General features: G+C 40.7%; 1 protein-coding gene across 4 annotated transcripts in view; it reads right to left on the bottom strand.

The window, feature by feature from the left end:
- LOC145994004 (acetylcholinesterase-like) overlaps positions 1-26857 on the bottom strand; it is a 476238-nt gene that overhangs the window by 65213 nt on the left and 384168 nt on the right. For all 4 annotated transcript variants that reach the window (XM_083130064.1, XM_083130065.1, XM_083130066.1 and 1 more), the window contains one exon: positions 10348-10523. In XM_083130064.1, the coding sequence (XP_082986190.1) occupies positions 10348-10523 (176 nt within the window). The remainder of the gene's footprint in view (positions 1-10347; positions 10524-26857) is intronic.

Below are 26857 nucleotides of genomic sequence, written 5' to 3'. Positions count from 1 at the left end.
AACGAAACGTTTGCGTAAAGTTTCCTACCACTTGCAGCTGAAGAACGTTTTATCTTCGATCACATCAGGAAGACGCTGCAAATTAGGATTTCCCATGCACATAATCTCACTTCGAAAACTTCGCTCCCTGTCAAGTTGCATTCCTTTCTTCCCCCGAATGTCTACTCAACTTCCAGTTTCATTGAACTTGCTAGCTGTAGCAGCGATAAGATTAGTCTGTTTTTTTTACACCGCTGGTATATACCGCTGATCTAACATTTTATTTACCGCACTCCTCAGTTTTTATTTACCATAAATTTGTCTTCCTACCAATTACCATTTACCACTCAATCCTCATATTAAGATTGGCGTAGAACTGCTCATTGTCGATTGTCAAATAAGAAGCGACACACGACTGGCAAAGGCAGTTCTCGTTCTAATACATCTCACTTGTTCCTTCTATTGGTCAATGGAATCAGAGTGGAGTAGATAATCACCATGCTTAGGTGATGTAAAAAGTTTTATTTTATTTCGTCATGCCAAAAAGAAAGTGTTCTTATAGTAGTGTGATTGTTCTAAACAAAGGTCCTCTTAAAGGACACTAAGTGTTCACTCAAATATTATTATATTTTGTCAAAATGTTAAAAATTCGGCATTAACAATGCTTTAAACTGCAATTGATTTTATAATGTTTAAAAATGTTATAAAAATAAATTTAACTATATCAATGCCTATATGTCCCTTTTTTTATTTTAGACGTCTGGCAACCCTAGTTTAATACAGTGTTGAATCCAGTCAGATTCCTTCAGGAGTGATATAAAACTTCACGGGAGGTCTTAGGCATGAAATTATAATACTAATAAAAACAACACTAATATTTTAAAATTGTCCCTTACCTCTGATATGTAATTAAATTAAATTGAATTAAGTGTGAATTTCTATATGAATGCACAAACACGTAAACATCATTCCGCGTCAAACTATTGAATAACCGTTAAAATAGCTGCAAGAATTTGGAAGATTCTTACACCAATAGAAGCTTACGTTACACCAGCCCTGATTCTACACGTGTCCATTGTTGAGTTTCAATGAAATTAAAAATTTTCTTAAAAGTTGTTAGTTTGCAGTTATCAATGAAAATGGACAATAATACGTATAATATAAATTCGTTCAGTATTTTGATTTCAATTACAAAAAGGACTGAATCAGTGCTTATTATTACGAGAAAGTGAAATGAAAACTACCTTACATAGAAGTCAATGAATAAAAGACCGAAGTGAACATGCTTGCCACATTTCTTAGCTATTGTCCGAATGCTCTGGCAGGTTATTGAAATTTCCGGGGAAAACTCTTTTCAATTTCCGTATAGGACCCCCCCCCGAGCCATTCCTGAGTAAGTTTAAGTGCGCAGACATGGGCTGAATCGCCGTAATTTAATTTTTTAATATTGTTGTTGTCATGGTAACTTCTTGTTGTTGATTTTGTTGGCTCGCAAGTATGTTATAATGTAAATATTAGGCCAATCAAAAGGTTATAGTATTTCTTTTGTCTGGACTCCTGGGCATACATCCATAGAAGGAAACCACATAGCAGACGCATTAGCCAAGTACGCAGCTGAAGAATCAAGTCACCGATCGCTTCGGATTAAATTTTCTGCAAAAGCGCTACAGTCACATGCTAAAACAGAATTGTTCAAAGTTGACAGAAACAATGGTCAATTACAGGAAAGACTAATGGGAAAAATATTATTCAATTCAACCACTTATACCTAAAGAACCGTGGTATCAAGACATTTACCTTTCAAGAAACTCTTTAACAAGCCTTCTTAGATGTCGGCTAAATTACACCCTAGCCCCTAAAGACTTGTACACTAGGAAGATTGTGCAATCCCCAATCTGTTAGTGCGGTGCAACTGAAGGAACACCTGATCATATTATATTTGAATGTCGTCTTAATGTAACTACGCGTGAGTATTTCTTAAGAGATCTAAAAGAGGATATAATGAGGTATACGCCTTATCAACACTTTTGAGGAGCCTGACTAAGAAAATAATATATGTATTTACCAACTATATTGTAAGAGAAAATATTGTATTATCAAATTATGAAATGTAAAACAAATGTAACTGGTTCATAGCTGAAAAGCTACAACCAAATATACATTTATATATGTATATATGTGTGTATATATATAAAGTAATGCCTCCTCCATTACCAGAACTTTAATAATGAGTAGATCAAAGCAAAACTTAACACGGATTGTGGCCTGAAGTCTCCTGTACACAAAATTACTATTCAACGTGGTCACTGTTTATTTCAGCACATTTACGTCATTGTCGAACCCAAGGTTGAAATCCAGTTTTACAAAATTCTTGAGACTGCTTCCGCACCCATGACTTTATACTGCTGATTTAACCTGTTCCAAGCTGTGGTGGCTGAAGGCACGTAGGCTGTCGTTTAAAGACCCAAGCAGGTACAAACCAAAAGGGGCAAAATAATGGCTCCAAGGCGGATGAGGAACCACCGACCATTTTGGCAATCGCTTGGGTTTGAAGGATGACGTGTGTGCTCGTGCATTATCGTGATGGAATGAATGTATTTCTGTGGTCTCTTCTTCCTGGTGGCGTCCTTCAACTTCTTTAAGTGAAGTGACGTAGGTTTCGCTGGTGACTGGTTGACTCCCACCCAAGTCTCTGAGAATAACGCTCTGTATGTCCCAACGCATCATCACTGACTGTTGTTCACGGACGATCACTCACTCCTCAGATATGCTATTTCGGTTTTTCCTCCTTGAAACTTCCTCACACAACACCGCCCATTACTAATGTCCACTACAGCATTCCCATAAGCCTTCAACAGCCGAATATGGATGTCCTTAGGTGAGCAATCCTCTTTCGTCAGAAATTCAATGACAGCTCGTTGTTTTAGCTCAACATTCCTAGTTCTCTGCACCCAATCCGAGAAAGCAGCGTACATTAGTAAGATAACAACACCTCTATCACATCCTACATAGACATTCACAGTCATTTAACTTGCAATACACAGAATGCCTTGTAGGGAAGCCTGGATCTAGGCGTCTCATTTTTTTTGACCGGTGATTGTACATTTCCTGTGTTTTCTCTTCGTCCACATGGCGAAGAAAGCATTCGCGGAAAGAGTAGTTCCGAAACCCACCGACAGATGTCATATCCTGCTTAAATCGCCAATAACTTGAAAAATTACAATTTGACGTAGAACACTGTTCAGTTGATGAATCTGAGGAACGAGTTATCCAAACGGATGCAGTCGGACCTATGTAGATGCTCGCAAGCGAAGACACTGGAGGTTCTTTTATCGGTTCCAGGGGTGCAGTATAATTCCAGGCACCGCTTCTAATGGCGCTGTGGAACATGTTACCTTCCTTCTTTACCTTTCTTCTGCGTTTTTATGTCCTCGCTTCTCTCATCACTGGGTGAACTTTGGCATTTCTTCGTTTATTGCTGTCTTGTCTCATTTGCCACCGAAATTCCCCATCAGAGCTCCTCTATAACACTCCCTTCACTTTTACCCTCTAAAATTCCCTCCACAATAACCCTTCTTTGGAATCTCTTAAGAATAAAACTTATCCTTTAGAGTGAAGAAAATATATTGCATAACAATTCCTTTTTAAGAAAATCTTTTCTTGGAAATCTCTTCCGAGTTAAAAATTCCCTCTAGATGAAATAGTTACCTATTAAGTAAAAAATCTAACTTGAAAAATTCCTCTCGATCTAATTTCCTCAACACAAATCCCCCTGGGTCAACAATTTTCCTTACAAATCCCTCTAGATGAAATAGTTACCTATTAAATAAAAAAAATCTTTTGAAAAATCCCTCGATCTAATTTTCTCAATAAAATCCCACTGGGATAAACAATCTCATAAGAATCCCTCTAGATGAAATAGTTACCTATTAAATAAAAATTTCCTTTTGAGAAATCTCTATGGAACAAACATTTCTTTAATAAAAATTTCTCAGGAATAAAAAAATCTCTTAAAAAACCCTCTGGATAAATGACAAACCGATAGATTCAATTAGCCACCAAACTAAAACTTACAGTTGAATTTTCAAATTTGCTACAGATAATTTAATTTCATGTGAGGTGCATGTTAAGCACATTGTTTCACTAATAACCGTAGCGTACTCCACTAACTTTGGTTGTACATTGCCGAGATATGGTGAGACTGACATATTAAATAAAAATTCTCTCTTGAAAAACTCCTCTCCACTAAGCCTTTTCTCGCAAAAATCCCTCTAGGATAAAATTTTCCTTAAAAAATCTCTTGGAAAAATGATCAGTATTGCACTTGCGAAAAATGTCGAAGTCATAGGATCAATGGAAAATATTTTGAGTTGGGCTCTTTTTTGGCAATGATCGCTTCTGACATTCCCTCTGTTTCCCTTATTCTCTCTCTTCGGTTCTCCTCTTTCTCTGTTTATCCATTCTTGGTTTCTTCATCTAAATTTCTATATGTTTCTTTCTTTCTATTATTCTCTTTCGTTTCTCTTTGTTTTTCTCTCTCTTTCTTCTATTGTTTCTCCAGTTTCCTTCTCTCTTTTACATCCCCCCTCTTATCTTTTTTTCTATTTTCTCTGTTTCCCTATTTTTCTCTTCCTTCCTTCCTTTCTTTCTTTACTCTGATTTCCTTTCTGTTTATTTCGTTCTTTTTCTCCGTACCCCTCTGCTTTCTCTCTCTTCTGTTTTTCCTTGTTTTCTCTTCTTAATTTCTATATCTATTTCTATATTTTTCACATCTCTCGCTGTTTTCTTTCTTCCTTTTCTAATATTTTTATCTTTTTGTCACTTTGTCTGCTTTTCTTCACACATCTCTCCTTTATATATATATATGTGTGTGTGTGTGTATCTGTATGTGCTTCTAATTCTTCCTCTATTATAAATATATCTGAGAACGTCTCATGAAGATATTTGACTGCGCAGAAGATGGGATTTGCTTTATTTCAATGTGGGTCCATCCTTCTCATCCGTTGGCGACTACAACTGACCTCAAGACAGAAACAAGCATTGCATTCTGTCTGAATGCCTGATTTCCCCCATTTTGCAAGAAGGTTCCACCACCAGACACACTTGTGGGACATGCCCCACCCCTTTCCCGCCCTCCCCCCTCACACGGCGCCAGATGGCACGATGAGCGGCTTAAGCTCATGCTGTGGAATTTCTTGGGTAAGGATTCCTAGCGAATAATTTGACACTTTCGCGACAGGGCGTGGAATTTCTTGCATACGAGGCTGGTTCCTGGCATCAAAAGTTCTCATCCAGGATAACTTTGGCACAGCGTAAGCAACCCTTGTAATTCATAAATACACGCTGGAATTTTAGCTATGTTTGCTGTCAAGGGTGCAGAATGTTGGGCAAATAAAGCATCAACTCAGAGAATGAGTTCGAGAATATACATTGAGGAGGAAAATATGTTAGATATGTGAAAATCAAGCACATTTGTTCTTCTTCTTAACTGCGCAACATTCAAACTGTTTCTTGCTATTCTAAAATTTTACCCCCACAATTATTTTTCTGTTAATTTCCAATTTCCTTCTTTGTTTTCCGTGCCTTTGTATTTACCGAAAAGGGCTGTGGAACTTGTTTATACAGCGTGTATCACAATAGAGTAAACAATTATCTGAAACACAACAATGAGGTTTGTTGTATAAACATGCGCAAAACTTTTGTAAACACGGTCATTGTGGCACTGGTGTGGTGTTAAAGAAAATGGTGATTTACACAAGTCCCCATAACTTACACCCCTAGACTTCTGCATTTCGTGCTTTGAGAAAGACAAAGTCTGTGCCACCTATGCTACAGAATGTGCAACAGCTAAAGGAGAAAATAAGAAACGCCCTTGCTTTGATGGACGAGGAGTTCTTGGGAAAAGTGTGGTAAGAACTAGAATTTCGATGGGATGTGTGTTGCATAATTGGTGGAAGCTTGCTACATTGAACATTTGTAGCTCTTTGTAGACATTCATAGAAATTGAAGTGTTTCTGATTGGTATAGTTTAGTGGAAATTAATTCTAAAAGTTGTTTAATTTATTGTGGTGCACCCTGTGTAATGTTCTTACTTTGTTGTGTTTCTGAATTTGTTCGAAATGTCTTCATTTCTCTGCAGATTTCTCAATTCACATCTTGGGCAATTTAGTTGATATGTTCCATCCTGGATCTGCATTGTGGTTACTCTTGTATTCTTCCTTCAGTTACTGTTTTATTATTCCTTCATGCCTCATGATATGTCTACCATCCTGCATCCTCTCTGAACAATCGATTTCCACAGGCTTCTCTTGCTATGTGAATATCTCAAAAGATCTCTGTTCTTTCATCTTCAGCCACTGTCAATGTTTCGCATCCACATAGTCCTGCCCCCAGACAAATGTCATTAGAAACCTCTTCTTTACAGCCAAATTATGAAGGCTGATAATTCTTTCTTCTGGAAGGAGATCTTCTTTGCCTGTGTTATTCTGCTTGTAATCTATTTCCTGCGCCATCCAACGTCAGTTATTGTACCTCAAATATAGCAAAGTTTTCTCCACTTAATAGATTCTATCATGTCCATCATTATTTTTGTTCTTAGAGGCTGAGATTTTCTGCTGCTGTTTGTTCCTAGGGGCTGATCTTCTCAGCTGCTGTTTTGTCTTAGGAGCTGAGGTTCTTTGCTACAGTTTGTTCCTTGGGGCTAATATTTTTTGCTGCTGTTTGTTCTTAGGAGCCGATGTTCTCTGCTGCTGTTTGCTCATAGGGGCTGAGGTTCTCTGCTGCAGTTTGTTCTTAGGAGATAAGATTTTCTGCTGCTCTTTATTCTTAGGAGCTGAAGTTCTTTGCTACTGTTTTCTCTTTGGGTCTGACATTTTCGGCTGCTGTTTGTTCTTAGGAGCTGATGTTCTCTGCTGCTGTTTTCTCATAGAGGCTGAGGTTCTCTGCTGCAGTTTGTTCTTAGAAGATAAGATTTTCTGTTGCTGTTTGTTCTTAGGAGCTGAGGTTCATTGCTACTGTTTTCTCTTTGGGGCTGAGATTTTCTACTGCTGTTTGTTCTTATGGGCTAAGATTTTCTGCTGCTGTTTGTTCTTTGGAGTTGACGTTCTCTGCTACTGCTTGCTCTTAGGGGCTGAGTTTTTCTGCTGCTGTTTGTTCTTAAGGGGTAAGATTTTCTGCTGCTATTTGTTCTTAGGGACTGAGGTTCTCTGCTGCTGTTTGTTCTTAGGGTCTAAGATTTTCTTCTGCTGTTTGCACTCAGGAGATGAGATTTTCTGATACAGTTTGCTCTTACGGGCTGAGCTTCTCTGCTGCTACTTGTACTTAGAGGCTAAGATTTTCTGCTGCTGTTTGTTCTTAGGAGCTGAGATTCTCTGCTACTGTAAGGTCTTAGGAGCTGAGCTTCTTTGCTGCTGTTTGTTCTTATGGGGTAATATTTTCTGCTGATGTTTATTCTTAGGATCTGAGATTCTCTGCTACTGTTTGCTCTTAGGGCCTGAGGTTCTCTGCTGCTGTTTGTTCTTAGGGTCTAAGATTTTCTTCTGCTGTTTGCTCTCAGGAGCTGAGATTCTCTGCTACTGTTTGCTCTTAGGGACTGAGGTTCTCTGCTGCTGTTTGTTCTTAGGGACTAAGATTTTCTGCTGCTGTTTGTTCCTCGGATCTGAGGTTCTCTACTACTGTTTGCTCTTAGGGGCTGAAGTTCTCTGGTGTTGTTTATTCTTAGGAACTGACGGTCTCTGCTTATGGTAGTTATTAGAGGATGACGTTTTCTGTTGTTTTTTTGTGTAAGGATGTGAGGTTTTCTGTTTCTTTTTGTGAAAGGTCTGTGGTTTCCTATTGCTTTGTGTTGTTAGGGGCTGAAATCTTCTGATGCTGATTGTTCTTCGGATGAGGTTTTCGGTTGTTGTTTTCTTAGGAGCCGAGGTTCTCTGCTGCTGTTTGTTCTTAGTACTGAGGTTCTCCGCTGTTGTTTGTTCTTAGCGAGTGATATTTTCTGCTGCTATTTGGTCTTAGGTACTGAGGGTCTCTGCTTAAGGTAGTTCTTATAGGATGAGGTTTTCTGTTGCTTTTTTGTGTAAGGATGTGAGGTTTTCTGTTTCTTTTTTGTGAAGAGTCTGTGGTTTTCTATTGCTTTCTTTTGTTAGGAGCTGAAATTTTCTGATGCTGATTGTTCTTAGGATGAGGTTTTCGGTTGTTGTTTTCTTAGGAGCCGAGGTTCTCTGCTGCTGTTTGTTCTTAGTACTGAGGTTCTCCGCTGTTGTTTGTTCTTAGCGAGTGATATTTTCTGCTGCTATTTGGTCTTAGGTACTGAGGGTCTCTGCTTAAGGTAGTTCTTATAGGATGAGGTTTTCTGTTGCTTTTTTGTGTAAGGATGTGAGGTTTTCTGTTTCTTTTTTGTGAAGAGTCTGTGGTTTTCTATTGCTTTCTTTTGTTAGGAGCTGAAATTTTCTGATGCTGATTGTTCTTAGGATGAGGTTTTCGGTTGTTGTTTTCTTAGGAGCCGAGGTTCTCTGCTGATGTTTGTTCTTAGTACTGAGGTTCTCCGCTGTTGTTTGTTCTTAGCGAGTGATATTTTCTGCTGCTATTTGGTCTTAGGTACTGAGGGTCTCTGCTTAAGGTAGTTCTTATAGGATGAGGTTTTCTGTTGCTTTTTTGTGTAAGGATGTGAGGTTTTCTGTTTCTTTTTTGTGAAGAGTCTGTGGTTTTCTATTGCTTTCTTTTGTTAGGAGCTGAAATTTTCTGATGCTGATTGTTCTTAGGATGAGGTTTTCGGTTGTTGTTTTCTTAGGAGCCGAGGTTCTCTGCTGCTGTTTGTTCTTAGTACTGAGGTTCTCCGCTGTTGTTTGTTCTTAGCGAGTGATATTTTCTGCTGCTATTTGGTCTTAGGTACTGAGGGTCTCTGCTTAAGGTAGTTCTTATAGGATGAGGTTTTCTGTTGCTTTTTTGTGTAAGGATGTGAGGTTTTCTGTTTCTTTTTGTGAAAGGTCTGTGGTTTCCTATTGCTTTGTGTTGTTAGGAGCTGAAATTTTCTGATGCTGATTGTTCTTCGGATGAGGTTTTCGGTTGCTGTTTTCTTAGGAGCCGAGGTTCTCTGCTGCTGTTTGTTCTTAGGGACTGAGTTTCTCTGCTGCTGCTTTTTCTTAGGGGCTAAGATTTTCTGCTGCTGTTTGCTCTTATTAGCTGAGGTTCTCCGCTGCTGTTTGTTCTTTGCGACTAAGATTTTCTGCTGCTGTTTGTGCTTAGGAGCTGAGATTTCCTGCTGCAGTTTATCTTAGGACCTGACATTTTTTGTTGCTGTTTGTTCTTGTAGTGCGGTTTTCTGCTTTTGGTAACACTTATAGGCTGAGGTTTCCAGTTGCTGTTTATTCGTAGGAGGTAAGATGTTATCGCAATGAAAATAAAAGTAAGATCTGTAGTGGATAAGCTTGTAATAGTAAGAGCCTTGACATTTTATCGCGGGACGAATATATTTAAAATGCCTCACGAAACAGGCAGAGCAGAGTTGGGCATCGACATCAAAGGATCAAGAAGGTTCTCGTTCCAATTGCTCTCTGCGTTCGAAAAAAATTAAGTACAAGTACTAGCAAAATCAATATATACTTACGTTGTCGTTTTGAGAAAGAGAGTTCAACTATCTTGAATCTATGAATGCAAGATGCATGCTTTAGGGCAAGGTATGAGACCTAAGAACTTAAGTTTGTTTTGAAATATGTTTACTTTTATCGTACTGCATGATTATTTTGCTTAATTCTAATTTTTACGGATTCGTGTAATTTTCTGTTTTAAGAACATGTGAAAGAACATGCAATGTTTTTCTCTCTAGAGATTCATTTGGTGCATTTTGAATGCAATATTCCTTTTCGTACTTTTCTCGTATATTAAACTGACCTTTTGTGCGCTACTAGCAACCCTACCAATTTCTTAATAACACTATAAAGCCTTGTTTTCAAGTTTACTAAAGCACTAAAAATCCTGACCAAGGCAGTCTTTATTATATAATACCACACTGTAAGCGTAACGTTTCCACCCTCTACCAAGGTGTAATTGGAAAAATTCCCTGGTACAGGGTGGAAACGTTACGTTTATAATGTGTTATTATGTAATAAAGACTGCATTGATAAGCATTTCTAACAATTTCTTGTGATTAATATTATTATTGAAAAAACATCACTTCTTTAGCCCTGAACAGCCCTGCAATCTCGTAGCATGTCTTGTAGCTAAATAAGCTAAATCGTGCCGCACTCTGGTGGCACTCCCTGCAACTTCGTCTTACAAGCAATTGCTGGACTGTATTGAACCACTGTCCCATATATCCCTACGGTACCCTCGTTATTGCTAATTTTGTATTATTTTTTGTTTAAAAATACTTACATGTGTCTTTATTGAGTTGAGGTAGGTATTTCTTCCAAAAGGCACACTTTTTGAGTCGCGGACCTCGGCCTGTTGCCGTCGAGTTCACATCCAGAGAAAGATACTCCCGGCCATAGGCTGTGTGCACGGGCCAGTACGTGGGCGTCCACGTGCCGTCATTCGATTTGCTGGGATTCCTGAAAACAAAGAAAGTTTCTTCAATTACATGCAAGGCATGGCATGTTGCAGATCAATACAAGAGAGCGCGAGATACGCTCACAACATGAAGAGTATTCGAGTGACTAATGTTTCAAGACAAGGCAAGTATTGGACAAGTAAAGTTTGCAATCATTTCCCGACGAACTACAAGGACAGAATACTTATCATTGACCACATGACCTTTCTTCTCTTCAGTGCATAGCAAGATTTCTGATTTTATCTATATTACTGGCGCACTTTCGAAGTGGTCTTTGGAAGAAGGGAAACAAGTGAGAAGTTTGCTTATTTGAAAAGTTTAGAACGTAATGTTGTGTGTGTATGTGCTCTAATATTGTAAAAAAACAATCAAAAAATGTTTGTCTATTTTCTTAATAATGAACTTGGAAAATACTGTACGTTTCAAAATAGATGTTTCGTATAAACATGACATAGTGACACCAAATTTGAAAAGGAATATTTACTTCCTTTGGCATTTTTACATTTTTAAAAATTCCGCAAATTCCTGCCTTTTGCGTCTGTAATACATTCTGACATTTGTATTTTGAAATGCTAAAATTCAAGTATCGCTCACTTACCGTACTTATCGGGATTAAAATAACCTTTCTGTAAGTTTCCTAGCAACGTCCGTTTCCATGATCAACAACATATGACAAACACGACAATGCTACTACATCTCTTAATATTTCAGTAAAACAGCCAGGATGTAGCTATTGTCGTATTGAGTATTAAGTTGTATGGACTGAATCTTCTTATGTATATGTCACTCTTGTTTGATGCACGTTTTCTAACTTGGAATTGAATCATCTGCGTAAGTGTTGATCTCGGTAATAAAGTACGAGAAAAAATTGGTCGGATTTTTAACCCCTGGAAACGGACGCTACTACGGACGTCAAAGACCCTAAAAAAGGTGTAAGTGAGTGATTTTTAAATTTTCACGGTCATTTGATACAATTTAGTGGGGGGTCGTAAAGATGCATTTTTTTTACCTTCGGGTTTTTTTTCACACAGAATATTTATGTCAGTGAGTGGTGGGATAAGGGCTTTATACGTATACAGTGTATATTGGATTGCAATACTGATTCATTCTACTGCGTTAGAGCAATTATGCATGAGTTCCACTTGACATATCATTATAGGGTAAGAATGAAGAATACAGAGAATGTCTCCAAATTCTTTCCTACTTCATATACTCACTAAATATGCAGTCCTGGTAACGTATCTGGAGTTAAGATTTGGGAGTCACGTGGAAAATTTGTACACTTCGTCTATATATGTTGCAAAATTACGTTCTTCATTACCGCGATCTTTCTCCATACAGAAACATAGGAACCATGTTTGATGATATGAACAAGTGACGTTCGGCATTCGTTGCGCTGTCTACAGCGTTGCCAAACTGCTCCTTCGTTACTTGCAGAGCATTAATTGTTGTTTCGTTACTTGAACGATGTAGAAGAGCATGTGGAATGCGGACTTCGATTAGAGGTAAGTTTGGCAACGGTGTTCGAGCGTTCTTCTACAAAAATGGCGTCTTGCACAGTGAGGAAGCTAGTGCCCCACGAACCATTTCCGATAAGGTTAGATTAGGTTAGGCAAGCTTAGTTAAAATTTTGTTCCTAAAACAATGCGATACAGCTGTAAAAAAAAGTCCACTTATATCGGCTTTTTTCCCTATTTCCACACGTGACCCCCGAATTTTAACAACAGATTCCTGAATAGAAGGCCAAATTTAGTTAGTATACCAAAAAATAATTAAATTGGAGACATTCTCTATATTCTTCATTCGCTCCCATTATAGTTTTGTATGTTGTTGGTTATTACACAGGGTGTACCATAAGTGGTAGCGCAAACTGAAACTGTTAAAAGTACACGATAGTGGAAGCAAGAAACATGGGGTCGCAATCTTATTGTTTGCGAGATAATTGCGAGTGTATGGTTACGATCGGCCACTGACTTGATCGTTTGTACACATCGTACGCTTTTCACGTGTGAGGTGCCATTGTTCTACGTAGAAACAAATAACAGAATTAAGAGGTTCACCTCGCTAGACATTACTGTTATTTTATTGCCAAGGACTATTGTACATATGCGGCAGTGTTCAGTTTTGAACAAATAAACTCGGATTGCGCGAGGAGACAAGCGTAGGATGTGAACAAACATTCCCAAGTCTGAAGTGCATATTGGACATAATAACTAACCAGTAAATCTTACTAGGTAAAAAAAAAAGTAAAGTGCTCCCCTGTGCTTAGCACCACGCCATGAAGGCGTATAGAGGGTGTGGGGGTAACGCGCCACACTTTCTCGATCCGGTCGGGAGTGGGGGGTGATGTGATCAGCATCACGCCCCTGACCGTCTTTACCCCCCAGGGTTTCCCCCAGGTACCCATGTTATTCGACGCTCGGTGGGCGCCGGAGCCGCTTCCAACGTTAGAAAAGTTCCCGGATTTGAACCGGCCGGGAATCGAACCCGGGAGCTTGAGCATGGTAGTCAGACGCGTTACCGACTGAGCCACCGCGGCCACATCTTACTAGGTTCGTTCAATTAGTACAAAAAAGAACGATTTTTAGAGGAATAGAATTTTTTTATCACGTTATTTATCTTTGGGAATTGTTTGGGTTACAGAGCATCTATGATCCTCCAAACTGCGTAGCCCCAGTCGCATACCGTAGTATGGTTCTTCACAAATTATATTGTTGTAACTGCCGCGGATTCCGATTGTAGCAAGAATAAAGTCCAGGTCATTGTTGGAGAAATCGAGAGAACAAAGAAATGAATCCATTAAAAGAAAATAGATACAGGTTTGGTCAAGCAATGAGCCTAACACTTTGGTCCTTAAAGCCTTAATTAGTATATCTTCACTGTGTTCCACTGTCCTACCATCAATGAGATTGTTCTAATAGAGAGCCACGACATGCACTGTTACAAAAGAGCAAGAAGACATGATTCCAACTTCATTTCGTCACATATTGGAGCTGTTCCCTTCACTTATCACTCTGTTAATAGGTAAATTTGTATTGTAACATCGATTTATCTCCGAAACTGAAGACATGTTTTTCTTCATTGCGCCCCAAACTGATCCATTGTATCCAGAGAAGCGACTGTTGAGCGAAGAATGTCAAGGCTTTCTGTTCTGAGTCATACATACATGCAAATACACTTAAAAATGTTATTCGATATGAAAATGTAAGTAAATATTCAAATATATGTGTTCATACGAGGGTCACTATTTATATTTTGAGCCTTGGCAACACTGATTGAAGTTAGGCGCGATTTGACGTTTGCACGGAATCGTCTGGCATTATTGACTATAACGTACTTTATATGTTTTGTCAATAGCTTGATTTGTGTTGTTTATGTTGCCTTGAAGATTGCGCGACAACAATAAAATGGAATTAACTCGTGAACATTTTCGTGCGATGATTTTTTACGATTTTCGACGTGGATTATCATCGATCAACTTACTTCCACATTTGGCGATGAAGCCCCATACTTTGCCACTGTGAAACGCTGGTATAACGAATTTAATCGTGGCCGCCATTCGCTCACCGACGAGATTCGCGAAGGTCGTCCAAAATCAGTTGTTGTTCAAGAAAACATTGATGCTGTGCAAAACATAATACTGCAAGAACGTCATGTGACATACTGTGAGATTGAGGCAACCATAGGCATTAGTTCCACCAGCATATATAAAATATTACCTTATCATTTAGCTGTGAGAAAGGTATGTTCTCGTTGGATCCCACACAATTTGACAAAAACTCAAAAAGATGCTCGCGTCAATTGGTGCAAACAAATGCTCAATAAATACAATCGTGGTGCTTCAAAATACGTATATAAGATTGTAACAGGTGACGAATCATGGATATATGCATATGAGCCGCAACGTAAACAGCAGTCGACTGTATGGGTGTTTCAAGATGAACCCAATCCAACAAAACTTGTTCGCGCTCGAAGCACATCGAAACAAATGGTCGCCTGTTTTTTCGGGAAAACTGGTCATGTGGCAACTGTGCCTTTAGAGGAACGTAGAACGGTCAACTCTGAATGGTACACAACAATTCGTTTGCCAGAGGTCTTCGGTCAAATACGGAAAACAAACAAACGCCGTCGGATCATTCTTCATCAAGACAATGCCAGCTGTCACACATCTCGTCTAACAACCGACTTTACGAACAGTCAAAAAATCGAATTGATGGGTCATCCGCCGTACAGTCCTGATTTGGCACCCAATGACTTCTTCTTGTTCCCGAATGTCAAGAATAAATTGCGTGGACAACGATTTTCGTTGGCGGAAGACGCCGTTGATGCGTTCAAAAACCATATTATGGAGGTGTCTCAAGAAGATTGGAAAAACTGCTTTGACAAATGGTTCGAACGAATGCAAAAGTGTATTGACCATAAAGGAGAATACTTCGAAAAACAATAAAGCAGTTTTCAATGCCAAATTCCTGTTTTTTCATTGTTAGGCTCAAAATATAAATAGTGACCCTCGTATATGCACTTCACGGGCATTGTAAGGTACGATTTGGCATGAACCGCCAACATTAACTGATTTGAACTGTTAATTATTTAATTTTACAGCCCCTAGCGATAAGTAAATAAATACTTGGTGGTCCGGATGTCCCTACAGAAAATTTGCAAAGTTTACCACTCAAGAAGGTCAGTATGACTTCCACCATTTTCTTGGCGCAAGTAATTTGTCTGCATGTTCTGTGTGAGATTATTGTCTGTCTCGGTTGGACTTCTTTGTCAAATTTTGCAGTGAAGTCACATTGCACTTCCCTTATTGTTTTATGGTCTTTCGATGTTCATATGTCCATACACATGCTGCTAACCATTCGTACACACTATGGTTTTGTCAGCCATCTGAAGGCAGAGAACAAATTTATTAGCTCCACCACCACGTGGGGGTAACTTATTCACACAATGGTTCGGATTCTACTTTAAACTGTAGGTCCAGTCCCAATTAGCCTTTCTGTGTATAAAGTTTACTTAAAAACATCAACTTGAACTTGAACGCGGGGTAACAGGACATTCGGAGTACCCTGTACATAAACAAGTTTACATTTGGGAAGTATTTGACAGAAGTGTAAATATTATTTATCGAGGGATAGTTGAGACTATTTGGTGGAAGTCTGTCAATATGCACCTCTATCTAATGCGAATAGAAATACTGTTTTTAAATCCAACCTGCGAGGCAATTAGTAAAGCGTTATCCTTCCTGGAAGCGAAGCTGGAGAAGAGGAAGAAGAGAGAGGGAAGGGGAGTGAGTAAAGGAAGATTTATCTCGCGTCCAAAATTTCCTCTTCACACTGATGTCTTCCTTTCTATTTGGCGGAGGAAGGAGGGGCACTCTTTATTGGCGGGAACAACATTTGATTCCTAACACCAGAAGTCAATTCCAGTCCTGTGACTTCGTAACAATGGAGAGGAAGTTGGAGCGTTGTCGGAGGATCCCGTGCCTCCGTGCCACCCCTCTTCCCCCTATTCACAGAGCTATTGATCACAAGCACCGGCGCAGCAGATTTCATTTCACGGTTGGCGCGCCATACGAACGCAACTAAAGCTACGAGATAAAGCTTCCCCCTTCCTCCCCACCAGCACCTTTTGCTGCGAGAGAGAGAGAGAGAGAGAGAGAGAGAGAGAGAGAGAGAGAGAGAGAGTTGAAGCCGACGCCTGTGGTTTGCGTTCGCCGGACGGAATTTCTTCCTTCCAGCTTCCCGGACTATATCTTTTTCTTTTCTGGCGCCCGAATAGGGACTTGCTCCTTGGACTATGTTTTTTCGTTTCTGGCGCCCGAACAGGGACTTGCTGTAAGTCACGCGTGCGTCTTATCTCCTCTGCCCTTGTTGCTAACAAAGCGTCTTCATTTCCTCTGAGTGAAAAGCTTGGTTCCTGACCAGGATCAATTAGTCAGGACTTCCAACCTTCTTGTCTCAACTTCGAGAGTCGATTCAGAATCTCTAGTTTACGGATTTATAAGACCCGTTTCAGAATTCTGGAAATTGTACGTAAAGGGTTTCCTGAACTCAACAACCAGATTTCCAGCCAGCCTAATTCGAAGTAGATTATTTAAGCCTGTACCAGCAAATCCGTTTTCTAATATTCCTCTCCTTCCGATAAATCGCTGAGATATTCCCAAGTCGGAAAATTTTCATCTCCTTAGAATTCCTTCTACAGCATTCACGTAAATTTTCGTGTGGCTTACTGTCACTGTTGTCTATTTATCAGTGATGGAAAATAGACTTACGATGCCACGAAACTATTGCGAATACTTTACTAGAATGATTTTATCGGCACGTGGCGTAAGGAGGTTTCGTTGTCGCCTATGTAAATCATAAAGGAATGTCATTTATGTTGATCTAAGAGTGCTTAAAGAGCTATAACTGGTTTGTGAGTTATTAAGTGTGACACTCTACGACCACATAAATGCCAGTGTTCTAATAGTAAACAATAGAATTCACTGTGAATTAATTGACACAGCGATTTCACTTTAACAGACAAAAAGGGCACCAGTTTTTATTCGGTGAGATATTAATGTATATGCACGTGGGTCAAAACCGAAGTGGGGTACATGTTAATATCATGTTAATGGACATTGGAAGGGAGAAAGTTTTTAAGAGAGATAGACACACACAGACAGAGAGAGAGAGAGAGAGAGCGAGAGAGAGAGCGAAACTATGCGTAAGAGAAAGGAAGAATGAAAAGAACAGAAAATACAATATCGCAGTGATATTGTAAGACCGAAAGACAGAATAAAAACTAACAAAAATGAAGAAGTGAGAGACAGACATAAATGAAAAAGTGAGAGAGACAAAAAATTGAAGCACAGAGAATTTACGGGGTACTTGTAGCGAAGCAAATGTACAGTCAAAATCGTGTACTCCCAAATTTGTGAAAGAAAATACAACACCAAATTTGTTGGAAGATGCATAGGATGGATCCTGGCTAAGTACTTTCCCAGGATTATTCTTTGAAGTTTCCTTGAGCTGAGCGAATCATCTGAATAGCTCCGAGTCTCACTGAGAGCCGTTCACATCCTCGTTGAATGGAGCGGGTCCTTTGAAGAAGGAATCTAGTCTTTGTGTCGAGCATGTCTCCCGAGAGGATTATATTTCCCATAACCATTGTGCCGAGGGAATTACCATAAACGAACCTGAAAGATACTTTCATTACTCCGCCATGTTTTACAAGATCGTTTGTAGCGACAGGTCCTCTGGGTCTTTTGACGAAAGCACGATTGCTCCGTTGGAGGTCTTGGAAAGTTTCCGCGCACTTCCCACAGAGAGCGTGCACAGGCTCGTTGCCAAGAGGAGGATAAAAAAGAGGCATCTTGTGAAGTTGAAAACGGCCTGATGGTCCGGATTCTTTACACAAATAAGTCTGATTTAATGCCGTTCTTCGCCGCTCGGCTGCGTCTCATTACAGAGCCCCCTTTTATCCTTTTATACATCCGCCGGTTATGTTCCGTCTTTCATTACAATATCCTCCCCCCTTCATTGTGCCACCAGAATAAACCGCCCTTCTTGGAAGGAGCTGTCCGCCCGACAACCACTGAATTATCGCATCGCATCGCGGCTGCTAATGAGAAAACTTGGGAGCGAGATTAAATACCGGCCGTGGATTGACGTAGGCTTCCGAAGGCCTCTGTTTCTTGGTCGTTTGAGGAACAAAGGGCCTGGCGGGAATAAGAAATAAGGCGGGATTTCTTGAGCCGTTAGTCGTTTCTTTGTCCTGCGCTCTGTACGGACAAAGACGCTGTACTCATGACCGCGGTGTGATCATTATAGTCAAGGGAGCATGGTTTGCGAAAAAAAATTACAAAAAGAATCTACAAAATGCATGCAATAGGTTCGTTTAGTCACTCGAGAAGAAGGTTATATGTCTAGATGGTTGAGGTTCCTTAAAGCAGGAGACCCCTTTGTTGGAAAAACACAGCACTTCACAAGATTATTGAACAGTGGCAATGGAAAACTAATGAGAAAAGGGAGGTTTAAGGGTTGATCCTTTGTGAAGATACACAAATGCCAACCTTCCTTCCGCGTAGTACAGCCCTAGACTGTTTTCTTTGGTTTTGGGCTAACTGTCACTGCTGTCCATTTGTGTTTGTCCTTTCATGCATTAAATCTTATCATCATCCAGCCGACCTCCGTTGCGCTATGACGTCAAGAACCCCGGGTTCGATTCCAGGTGTGAGCACATGTGTTCTTTGTAATTGTCTCTTCATCAGTTGCGGATCTCCCCGATGGCGCAGTGGTAGCGTCGTCGCCTTGTAATCAAAGGGTCCCGGGTTCGATACCCGGTGGAGGCACAAGTGGTTCGGATCCTACTTTAAACTGTAGGTCCAGTCCCGATTAGCCTTACTGTGCATAAAGTGGACTTAAAACACCAAATCAATCCAATCCAATCTTCATCAGTTGCATCATATCACTCATCCTCATCCACACGATTAGCAGTGACAACAAAACGAAGTAAAATAAACCAAACCAAACAGATTTTGTAGCGTGATTATATTTTTCAAGAGGAGAGAATTTGGTACACTGGAAGCTGACATATAGAAATATGTACTCTCTCACAGCTCCTATAATAAGTTCCTCTTCATTTTCCTGCTCATTTTCTCACAACAACGCATGCGTGAGTTCAGCCCACAAGATGACTGTACCAGCGTTATCTAGGTGGAACTGTTCGTTCAGGACGAACGCCTACAACCACTTTTAATTCTCGAGGAGGCACCCCCTGCCGTCCCGCTCATGTACCGAGCTGAAACGAAGTGTACCGAACCGAACCGGACGCTCATAATGGATTACATCCTATTTAATTTCCTTTTAAATAATTATACCCATTCCGAGCCGTGCTGTGATGTGCCGAGCCGTGCTGTGCTGTGCCGAGCCGTGCCGTGCTGTGCCGAGCCGTGCCGTGCTGTGCTGTGCCGAGCCGTACTGTGCTGTGCCGAGTCGTGTTGAGTCGAGCCGAACCGAGGCGTGCCATTCTTAATTGGTTTCTAGCCTATTACATTGCTTCTCATTTCATTAGGTTCACAGCGCACTATGTCAGAAAGTGCACAACAATTCCATTCAAGTCAGGTAAAAATAAAACGAAACATATGTGTACGTTTATGAGCTGAAGCTGCCTTATCTGTCGGACTTTTAAGAAATTTGTAGGCAAAACGATTACCCAGTCTCCACCTGCCTTGGCGCGGCTAGAATATTTGGTATCCTTTACTCAATTCGGTGATTTTGACCAGATTCTTTGGTAAATCTAAACAACTTCGTTGTTGCTCTAAAATGCCGTAGGAACTCTATATTTCAGATACGCGCACTTTCTGGTTTTTGGTCACGTCTTGTGTGCTCGCCGGCGTGACCTTCGGGACACATTTTGAGTTCCTCAATGCTCTTCATGACTTTGAAAATGTCGGCATGCATTATTGGAGGAAGGGAAACGAGTGAGCACGTTCGCTTATTTAGAATGCTAATCACGTATATATACGGAGTTCCCGAAGTTCTCTAGTTTGCGGATCACGTATATATACGGTGTTAAATTCAAAATTTATTTCAACGGTCATTTGCCGTACATTTACGGTGTTAGCAATCCTGAGTAATGTTTGGACATCGTACTTCCTCATACTGCCACTAGATGGTGCGCAAATACTCATAACGGTTGTTTTCGCGTCGTTGTCTGTTACCGATATGCTTGCTCCCCTTTTCTACAGTGCCGGCGATTAGGGGGGCGAGGGGGCAGTTGCCCCCAATTTTCGCCACTTTTGCCCCCGCAATATGCTAAATCTTATCTACAAAGGGAAATATACTGTTTTTGCCCCCTTACTTTTGGCACCTTGCCCCCCCCCCAGTTTTGGGACCCAATCGCCGCCACTGCATGTCATATATTTTGTCAACTTTTTATTTTTAGTACATTTAATATCATTTATGATGAAACGTCCAAGGTAGCCATGTGGTTATAATGTAACATATCATATATCAAAATAAAGAAGAAGAATCAAACTTTTCAACAGTGTATGATACATATATTTTACATTTTTAGTTTTTGAGATATGATTTTTTAAAAAGTAGTGAAAATGGTCAGCATTCTTGGGACGGAAAGCGACTTAGAGGTGAGCACTCTAAGTGTTAAAAAGTGTAGAACGTAAGATTGTGAGTATACTTGCTCTAATATTCTACAAGTATTCAAAATATTATTGTCTATTTTCTTAATAAACTAGGTAAGTACAGTCTGTTTCAAAACAGTTAGATGTTTATGTAAACAAATTCAATAGCGACCCTAAATTGGAGAAGCAATATTTACTTATTTTGTAATTTTCACATTTTTGAACACTATTGGAAAATAATTGTTTTCCGTCATTCCCTTGCCTCTGTAATACATTCTAACGCTCTAACTAACTAACGAACTAACCTAGCCTTCTGAAACCCGAATTTTTATGGCTGGAGCAACACAAGCCTTCCATCTTTCCCTATCTTGAGCAAGTTCTGATACTCTTTTCCATCCCTACCGATTTCAATTAGGTCCATCTCAACGTTGTCCCTCCATCTTCGTCTTAGCCTTCCTACCGGTCTCTTACCATGAGGTTTCCAAACAAGAATCCTGTGAACTCTTCTTTCCTCTCATATTCGTACCACGTAGCCTGCCCACTTAAGTCTTCTTGATTTAATTTTTCTAATGATATTTGGAGAGGACTAACATTCTGACGCTCATTCTTTGAAACACGAAAATTCCTTACATGTCAGAGTGAGAATAACCTTTATTTAAGTTCCCTAGCAACGTCCGTTTCCATGGTCAGCATCAAAAATGGCACACTCGAAATAATTGTTTCATCTCTAAATGTTTTATTAAAACAGGCATGATGTAGCTCTTTTCGTATTGAGTACTAATGTCTACATAACTGTGCATGTAATATTTTGTCTGAATCATCTCATGTAGGTGCCACTCTTCTTTGAAGCACGTTTTCTATCTTGGAGTTGAATCATCTGCGTTGTTGTTGATCTCGATGATAAGATATGAGGAGAAAATGTAGGATTTTTAGCCCCTAGGAATGACATGTTTACCCTTAAAAATGAGGTGAATGATTTTTAAAATTTCTCGACGTTTTGAGAAAATTTCGTGGGGGGTAGTAAGGGAGCATTTTTTTGCCTCCAGGGCTTCCTTCCTGGAGAGCGTATTTGCCAGTGAGTAGTGGAATTGGGAATTTTTTACCATTGGTTTAGGATTCCTTTTGAACAAAATCGTTTAAGAAGATATAAGATGGGAAACACAGGAACAAAAATCTGGAAAACATTTGGTACGGTCGGTGCAAGAAATTGATAGTATTTCGTAATATACTCTCGGAAATATGCTTTCTCCTCTTTTGGTAAAGTTTGTTGTAAGTCCACTTTATGTACAGATAGATTAATCGAGACTGGAGATTCAGTTTAAATTGGGATCTGAACTAATATTTGCTTCAACCAGGGACAGAACCAGAAAAACTTGTTGTTATTTTGCAGGGCTTTTCTGCCACTTTTGGCTAATTGCGAAGATGGGGATTAATAGTTATGAGATGGATGAATGGACAATCACAAGCATATAGGGACGACACAACACTAAGCCTACGGAGTATTTTACTGGCTGAGTCCTGACGCCAGAGCCTCGCTTGTCTGCAAAATGCGGTCCACTGTATACCACGTGGAAGAGTGGTTGACGTTTGGGTGTTTTCGGAAATGGTCACCCTTTAGACCACGGGACCTCTGCTGCCGTATCACGCTGTGTGGTCGGATATCAAATACCCTTGATTACAAGAGGACAACGTTATCACTACACTATCGATGAAGGTTACTCGTATTACAGCAGAGGAGAGTAGATGGAAAATGGCGGAGCTGGATCGTCCGGACGATTCGTAGCCTTTTACGCTGTATATTTTAAGGTACCTTCACGGGAAATCACCTATAGGGCACTACCTTCACGGTTATTTTCCAAACAGCTTAAAATAACAACTACCTTTCACGGTCTTTCTAGTACCTTCACGGTTAACACAGTACCTTCACGGGAAAGCGCCTATAGAGCAGTACCTTCACGGCAAAGCGCCTATAGAGCAGTACCTTCACGGCAAAGCGCCTATAGAACAGTACCTTCACGGCAAAGCGCCTATAGAGCAGTACCTTCACGGCAAAGCGCCTATAGAGCAGTACCTTCACGGCAAAGCGCCTATAGAGCAGTACCTTCACGGTAAAGCACCTATAGAGCAGTACCTTCACGGTTAACCCAGTACCTTCACGGGAAAGCACCTATAGAGCAGTACCTTCACGGGAAAGCACCTATAGGGTAGTACCTTCACGGTTAACCCAGTACCTTCACGGGAAAGCACCTATAGGGTAGTACCTTCACGGTTATTTTCCAAACAGCTCAAAATAATAACCCCCTTTCACGTTTTTTTCCAAACCTAACGCAGGTAACTGTCAGCGTTGCCAACTCTGCGTAGCAGTTTACGCTGTATATTCACGGTGCCTCACTGTCAGTGTTGCCAATTCTGCCATAAAAATTTCACCACAATATTTTACGAGTTAAACTAACCTAGTGAGTTGACAACATGTTGTTTACGCTGTATATTTTAAGGTCGTTCACGGTGCCTCACTCTCAGCGTTGCCAACTCTGCCATAACTATTTCACCACAATATTTTACGAGTTAAACTAACCTAGTGAGTTGGCAACATTTATTCTATCATGCACGAACTAACCTAACCTCTTCCAATGGTGAATGGCTCTGATTGGTCCCGAACATTTCATGGCCGATCAATTTTGTGCGCGTGAGCCTCGAAGTCTTTTGTGCATTTCATATTTTTATGCTGTACAACACAAAAGTGAAAATAAAATTTCAATATTTGTTTCTAGTGCGAGAAACAATACAAATTCCAGCATTTCCTCTACCGATGAGCCTCTTTTCGCCGTTCGGGCGGTTTTTGGTTAATTACGCAAGGGGGGAAAGAAAATCTTTACCAGTAAAAATATCTGTATAGGAGTCGTCGCTAATGTTATTTACGCGATTCTTTGCCTCTAATTGCGTGAGCAAGACAGAACGATGTATGTAGCCTAGACGGATCGATATCGTTTCCTACCACATCGACTTTTCGCAGTGCTTAGCGAGAAGATGACCGGAGTGAGTATATTAACAGCATTCCTGCCGTGAATTGCTAGTGACATTTATGCTGTATTAACTCTAGTGTCTGAGTTCTATATGAGCTTGTGGTGCACTGTGTGTTCAATTGCATGAAAACCTTTGCAAGAAGGAGAAAGAACAGCTTTACTTCAACATAGGTAAGTACAGCAATTATGTTTTTACTTGCTTTATTAACCCGAGTTAACTTGGAATTTACTTTTACATTGCATATTATTAACTCGAATTGTCTCGTGATCGTACAATAGCAGTGTATTTTTGTGCTAATCAGGAAAGTCACGTTTAATCTTTAATAAGTTTACATAACAAAATTTTACTTGCTTCTACTGAACGTCATGTGAGAAAAGGAACACGATGACGATGGGATTTTGTGCTGGAGAGAGCGTGGTGTTCTCTACATACAGTTTATCGCCGACTTGAATGTCTATGATTTGCGAAGCATATTCGGCATATGAAGTCTCTCCACTTTCGAGATGTGTGAAATCAACCAGCTCTACATTGCGGACTTTAGGTTCGTCCCCTATATTCGTCACAGTCATAGTCGGATAGTGAAGGGCTCGCAGTAGCGACCAGTAAGTTATCTTGACAAACTGAAGTTTTCCCCTGAGGTAAAATTGATGGTATGCTTTGACAGGAGTGAGCATGTAGAGTTTGCTTCGTGGATTGAAAGGGGACGGAAATTCTCGATTTGGGATGCTGAATATCTCTAGGACGACTGTCGATTTTAAGTTGTCGAGGCTAACGTTCAGGCTGCCGACGTTGGCTCGCAGTTCCTCCTGCACGTCGTCCAGTTTGTTCTGTACGGGCTCCAGGTGTTCGCTGAAGAGGTTGACGATGCTGTCGTAAGAAGGTTTGATCTTGATTTCCACGCGAAGTTGCTTGAAGTGTTCGTTCAGTTCGCGAAGCTTGTCGGCAAAATCAGCCAAAGCAGACTCTTGACCGGTCTCCACGTCGTCGATTCGAAGTTTCACGTTTGCGATGATCTGCTGCAAGCTTTCGACGAGCCTCAGTTTGGAGTTCTGTGTCGCGAGGTCGTGAACCTGATTTCTGATTTCTGCGAACAGAGTGTGCAGCTCGTTGACGTTCTGGTTGGTGGGCATCGTGGCGATGGTGTCTCGAATTTGCACGATTTCAATCTGAATGTTTCTCACGTCCTCGGATTTGAGCAAACGATTCACTGTCCTCTTCACAGCTTTCAGTTCCTGCGATGTTGGTAAGTTGGCGACTGTATTCTGCAGCGCGGTCAAAGTTTTTCTCACGGCGTCCAGCTCACTGGCGTCGGCTACCGTACCCAGCGCATCCCGGAGTCGCGTCATGTCGTCCTGTGTGGGGGTTGATTGCTGCAGTGTTTCCAACTTGCTCTGTATGTCGTCGATCACGTGATGGAAGTGTGAAAGTTCGGTTTCGGTGTTAAGGCTTTCCAGCTTGGCAATTTGCTGTTGAACGGTGGTCAGGGTTTCCGTTATGCCTGGCAATTTCAATTCCAAAGCTTCCTGCACGGTCGATAGATCAGTTCTCATGGTCGACAAAGTGTCCTCGATGTGGCTTACGGTGCCTTGGATTTTACCGAAATCCTCGTACGTCTCGAGTTGCAGTTTGATGTTGGCCACAGACTTTCCTATAATTTTCAGTTCCTCGGACGAAGGAAAGTTGGCAATGGCTTCTTCGACGGTTTGAAGTTTCTCCTCTCGCAGGTTGTTCACTGTTTCCTGAATGCTGCTCAAACTTTCCAAGGATGCTAAATCAGCATACTTGGCAAACAGTGATTTGAATTCCGCTTCGATCTTCAGGATCGGATCCACTAATGTTTTCTGCAGACTTGTGATCTCATCTTGTAGGCTCGAGGACAGAGTGTTCTGGAGAGTCAGCAGGTTGCTGCGAAGTTTCTTCACTCGTTGGTCGAGTTTCAGAATTTCAGTGTTGTCGGGTGGCTCGGTATCCGTGCCGCCTCTGGAGTGGCCGAAGATATTGTTCGGCATCTTGATGCGTCTTGCTGTTTACTTACAGATTCGAATCAAAACAATGGTCCCAATATGTATATAATAGCCTATTGCATATCCCTGAAAGTTGGCTTTCTCTGTTGCAGAAAAATGTCGCAGTCACAAGACACATCCACTGCAGTTCCGAAAGAACCCCAAGTTCACTGCCCCTTCTGTAATATCCCACAAACCAAGTCCAATCTAAGTCGGCATAAACAAAGATGTATTCAACGGCCTGGTTCGTCGAAAGAACCCACCAGCATTACCAAACCTTCCCCAACATCCAGGAAAGTGATAACAACAAAAAATTTGATCGTCAATCAGAAGAGTGGGGTAAAGCGAAAGCAGTCTTCAAACCAGTTGAGCCATGGAAAGAGAACGAAGATCACAGAATCGGCTGAAGCACGCGACCCAGAATGTATTAAGCCGAAGAGAATGGCCTTCAGGAATATGTTGGCAAATTACAGCCTCAGCAGCGAGAATAGGGGTTTGCCCTGCAGTGCCGAAATTTTCCTGAAGGAGAAGAAAGCAGATGTGGTTAAGATTTTGGTTTCCACTCTCGACAAGGGCCCCTTCAAATTCGACATGGTTTTGGATTCGTTGTTCCAGAAGCATTCGTCGGAACAAACTCACATGTTCTCCAGTAGAACAAAGCAACAACTTCTGCTGGAAAGTGAGAGGGAGATGATAAGCGAACTTTACGACAAGCTAGTGAATAAGATTGTCCGGAAGCAGGAAGAGTTTCAAGGCAAAGGATCGGGTTGGAGTGTTTGCAACACTACACACATCATCAACATGGCAACGATGGCAACGATGGTTCAGCGATAACGGTGACTGTTTCGTGTCCGGTGTTTATATGTTATTTAAGTGATTCTAGTGCAATCTGTGAGTTTATATCATGCTTGCGAAGAACAGTAAGTACGCATGAGCACTTATTTATAAAAATAATTACAAATATTTGACTTATATACAGTAGTAGATGTATTTTCTAGTTAGTGAATGATAATGTAAACAAACGGGGTTGGACTCAGAATTGCCAACTCAATTTGGATTTTGTTGGCTCTAACCGCAGTGTTGCTAGGTCACCAAGTGTGATAAATTATTTTCTAACCGGACACTGACTCAACACCGATAAGATGGGGGTTTGTGGAAAATGTTCCAAAACGGTGGTGCGACAAG

This window comes from Lepisma saccharinum, chromosome 10 (genome assembly GCF_977018435.1).
Source record: "Lepisma saccharinum chromosome 10, izLepSacc3.1, whole genome shotgun sequence".
Classification (NCBI taxonomy): Eukaryota; Metazoa; Arthropoda; class Insecta; order Zygentoma; family Lepismatidae; genus Lepisma; species Lepisma saccharinum.
Note: the sequence above shows the minus strand (reverse complement) of the source record. Positions and strands in the feature narration are given on the sequence as shown.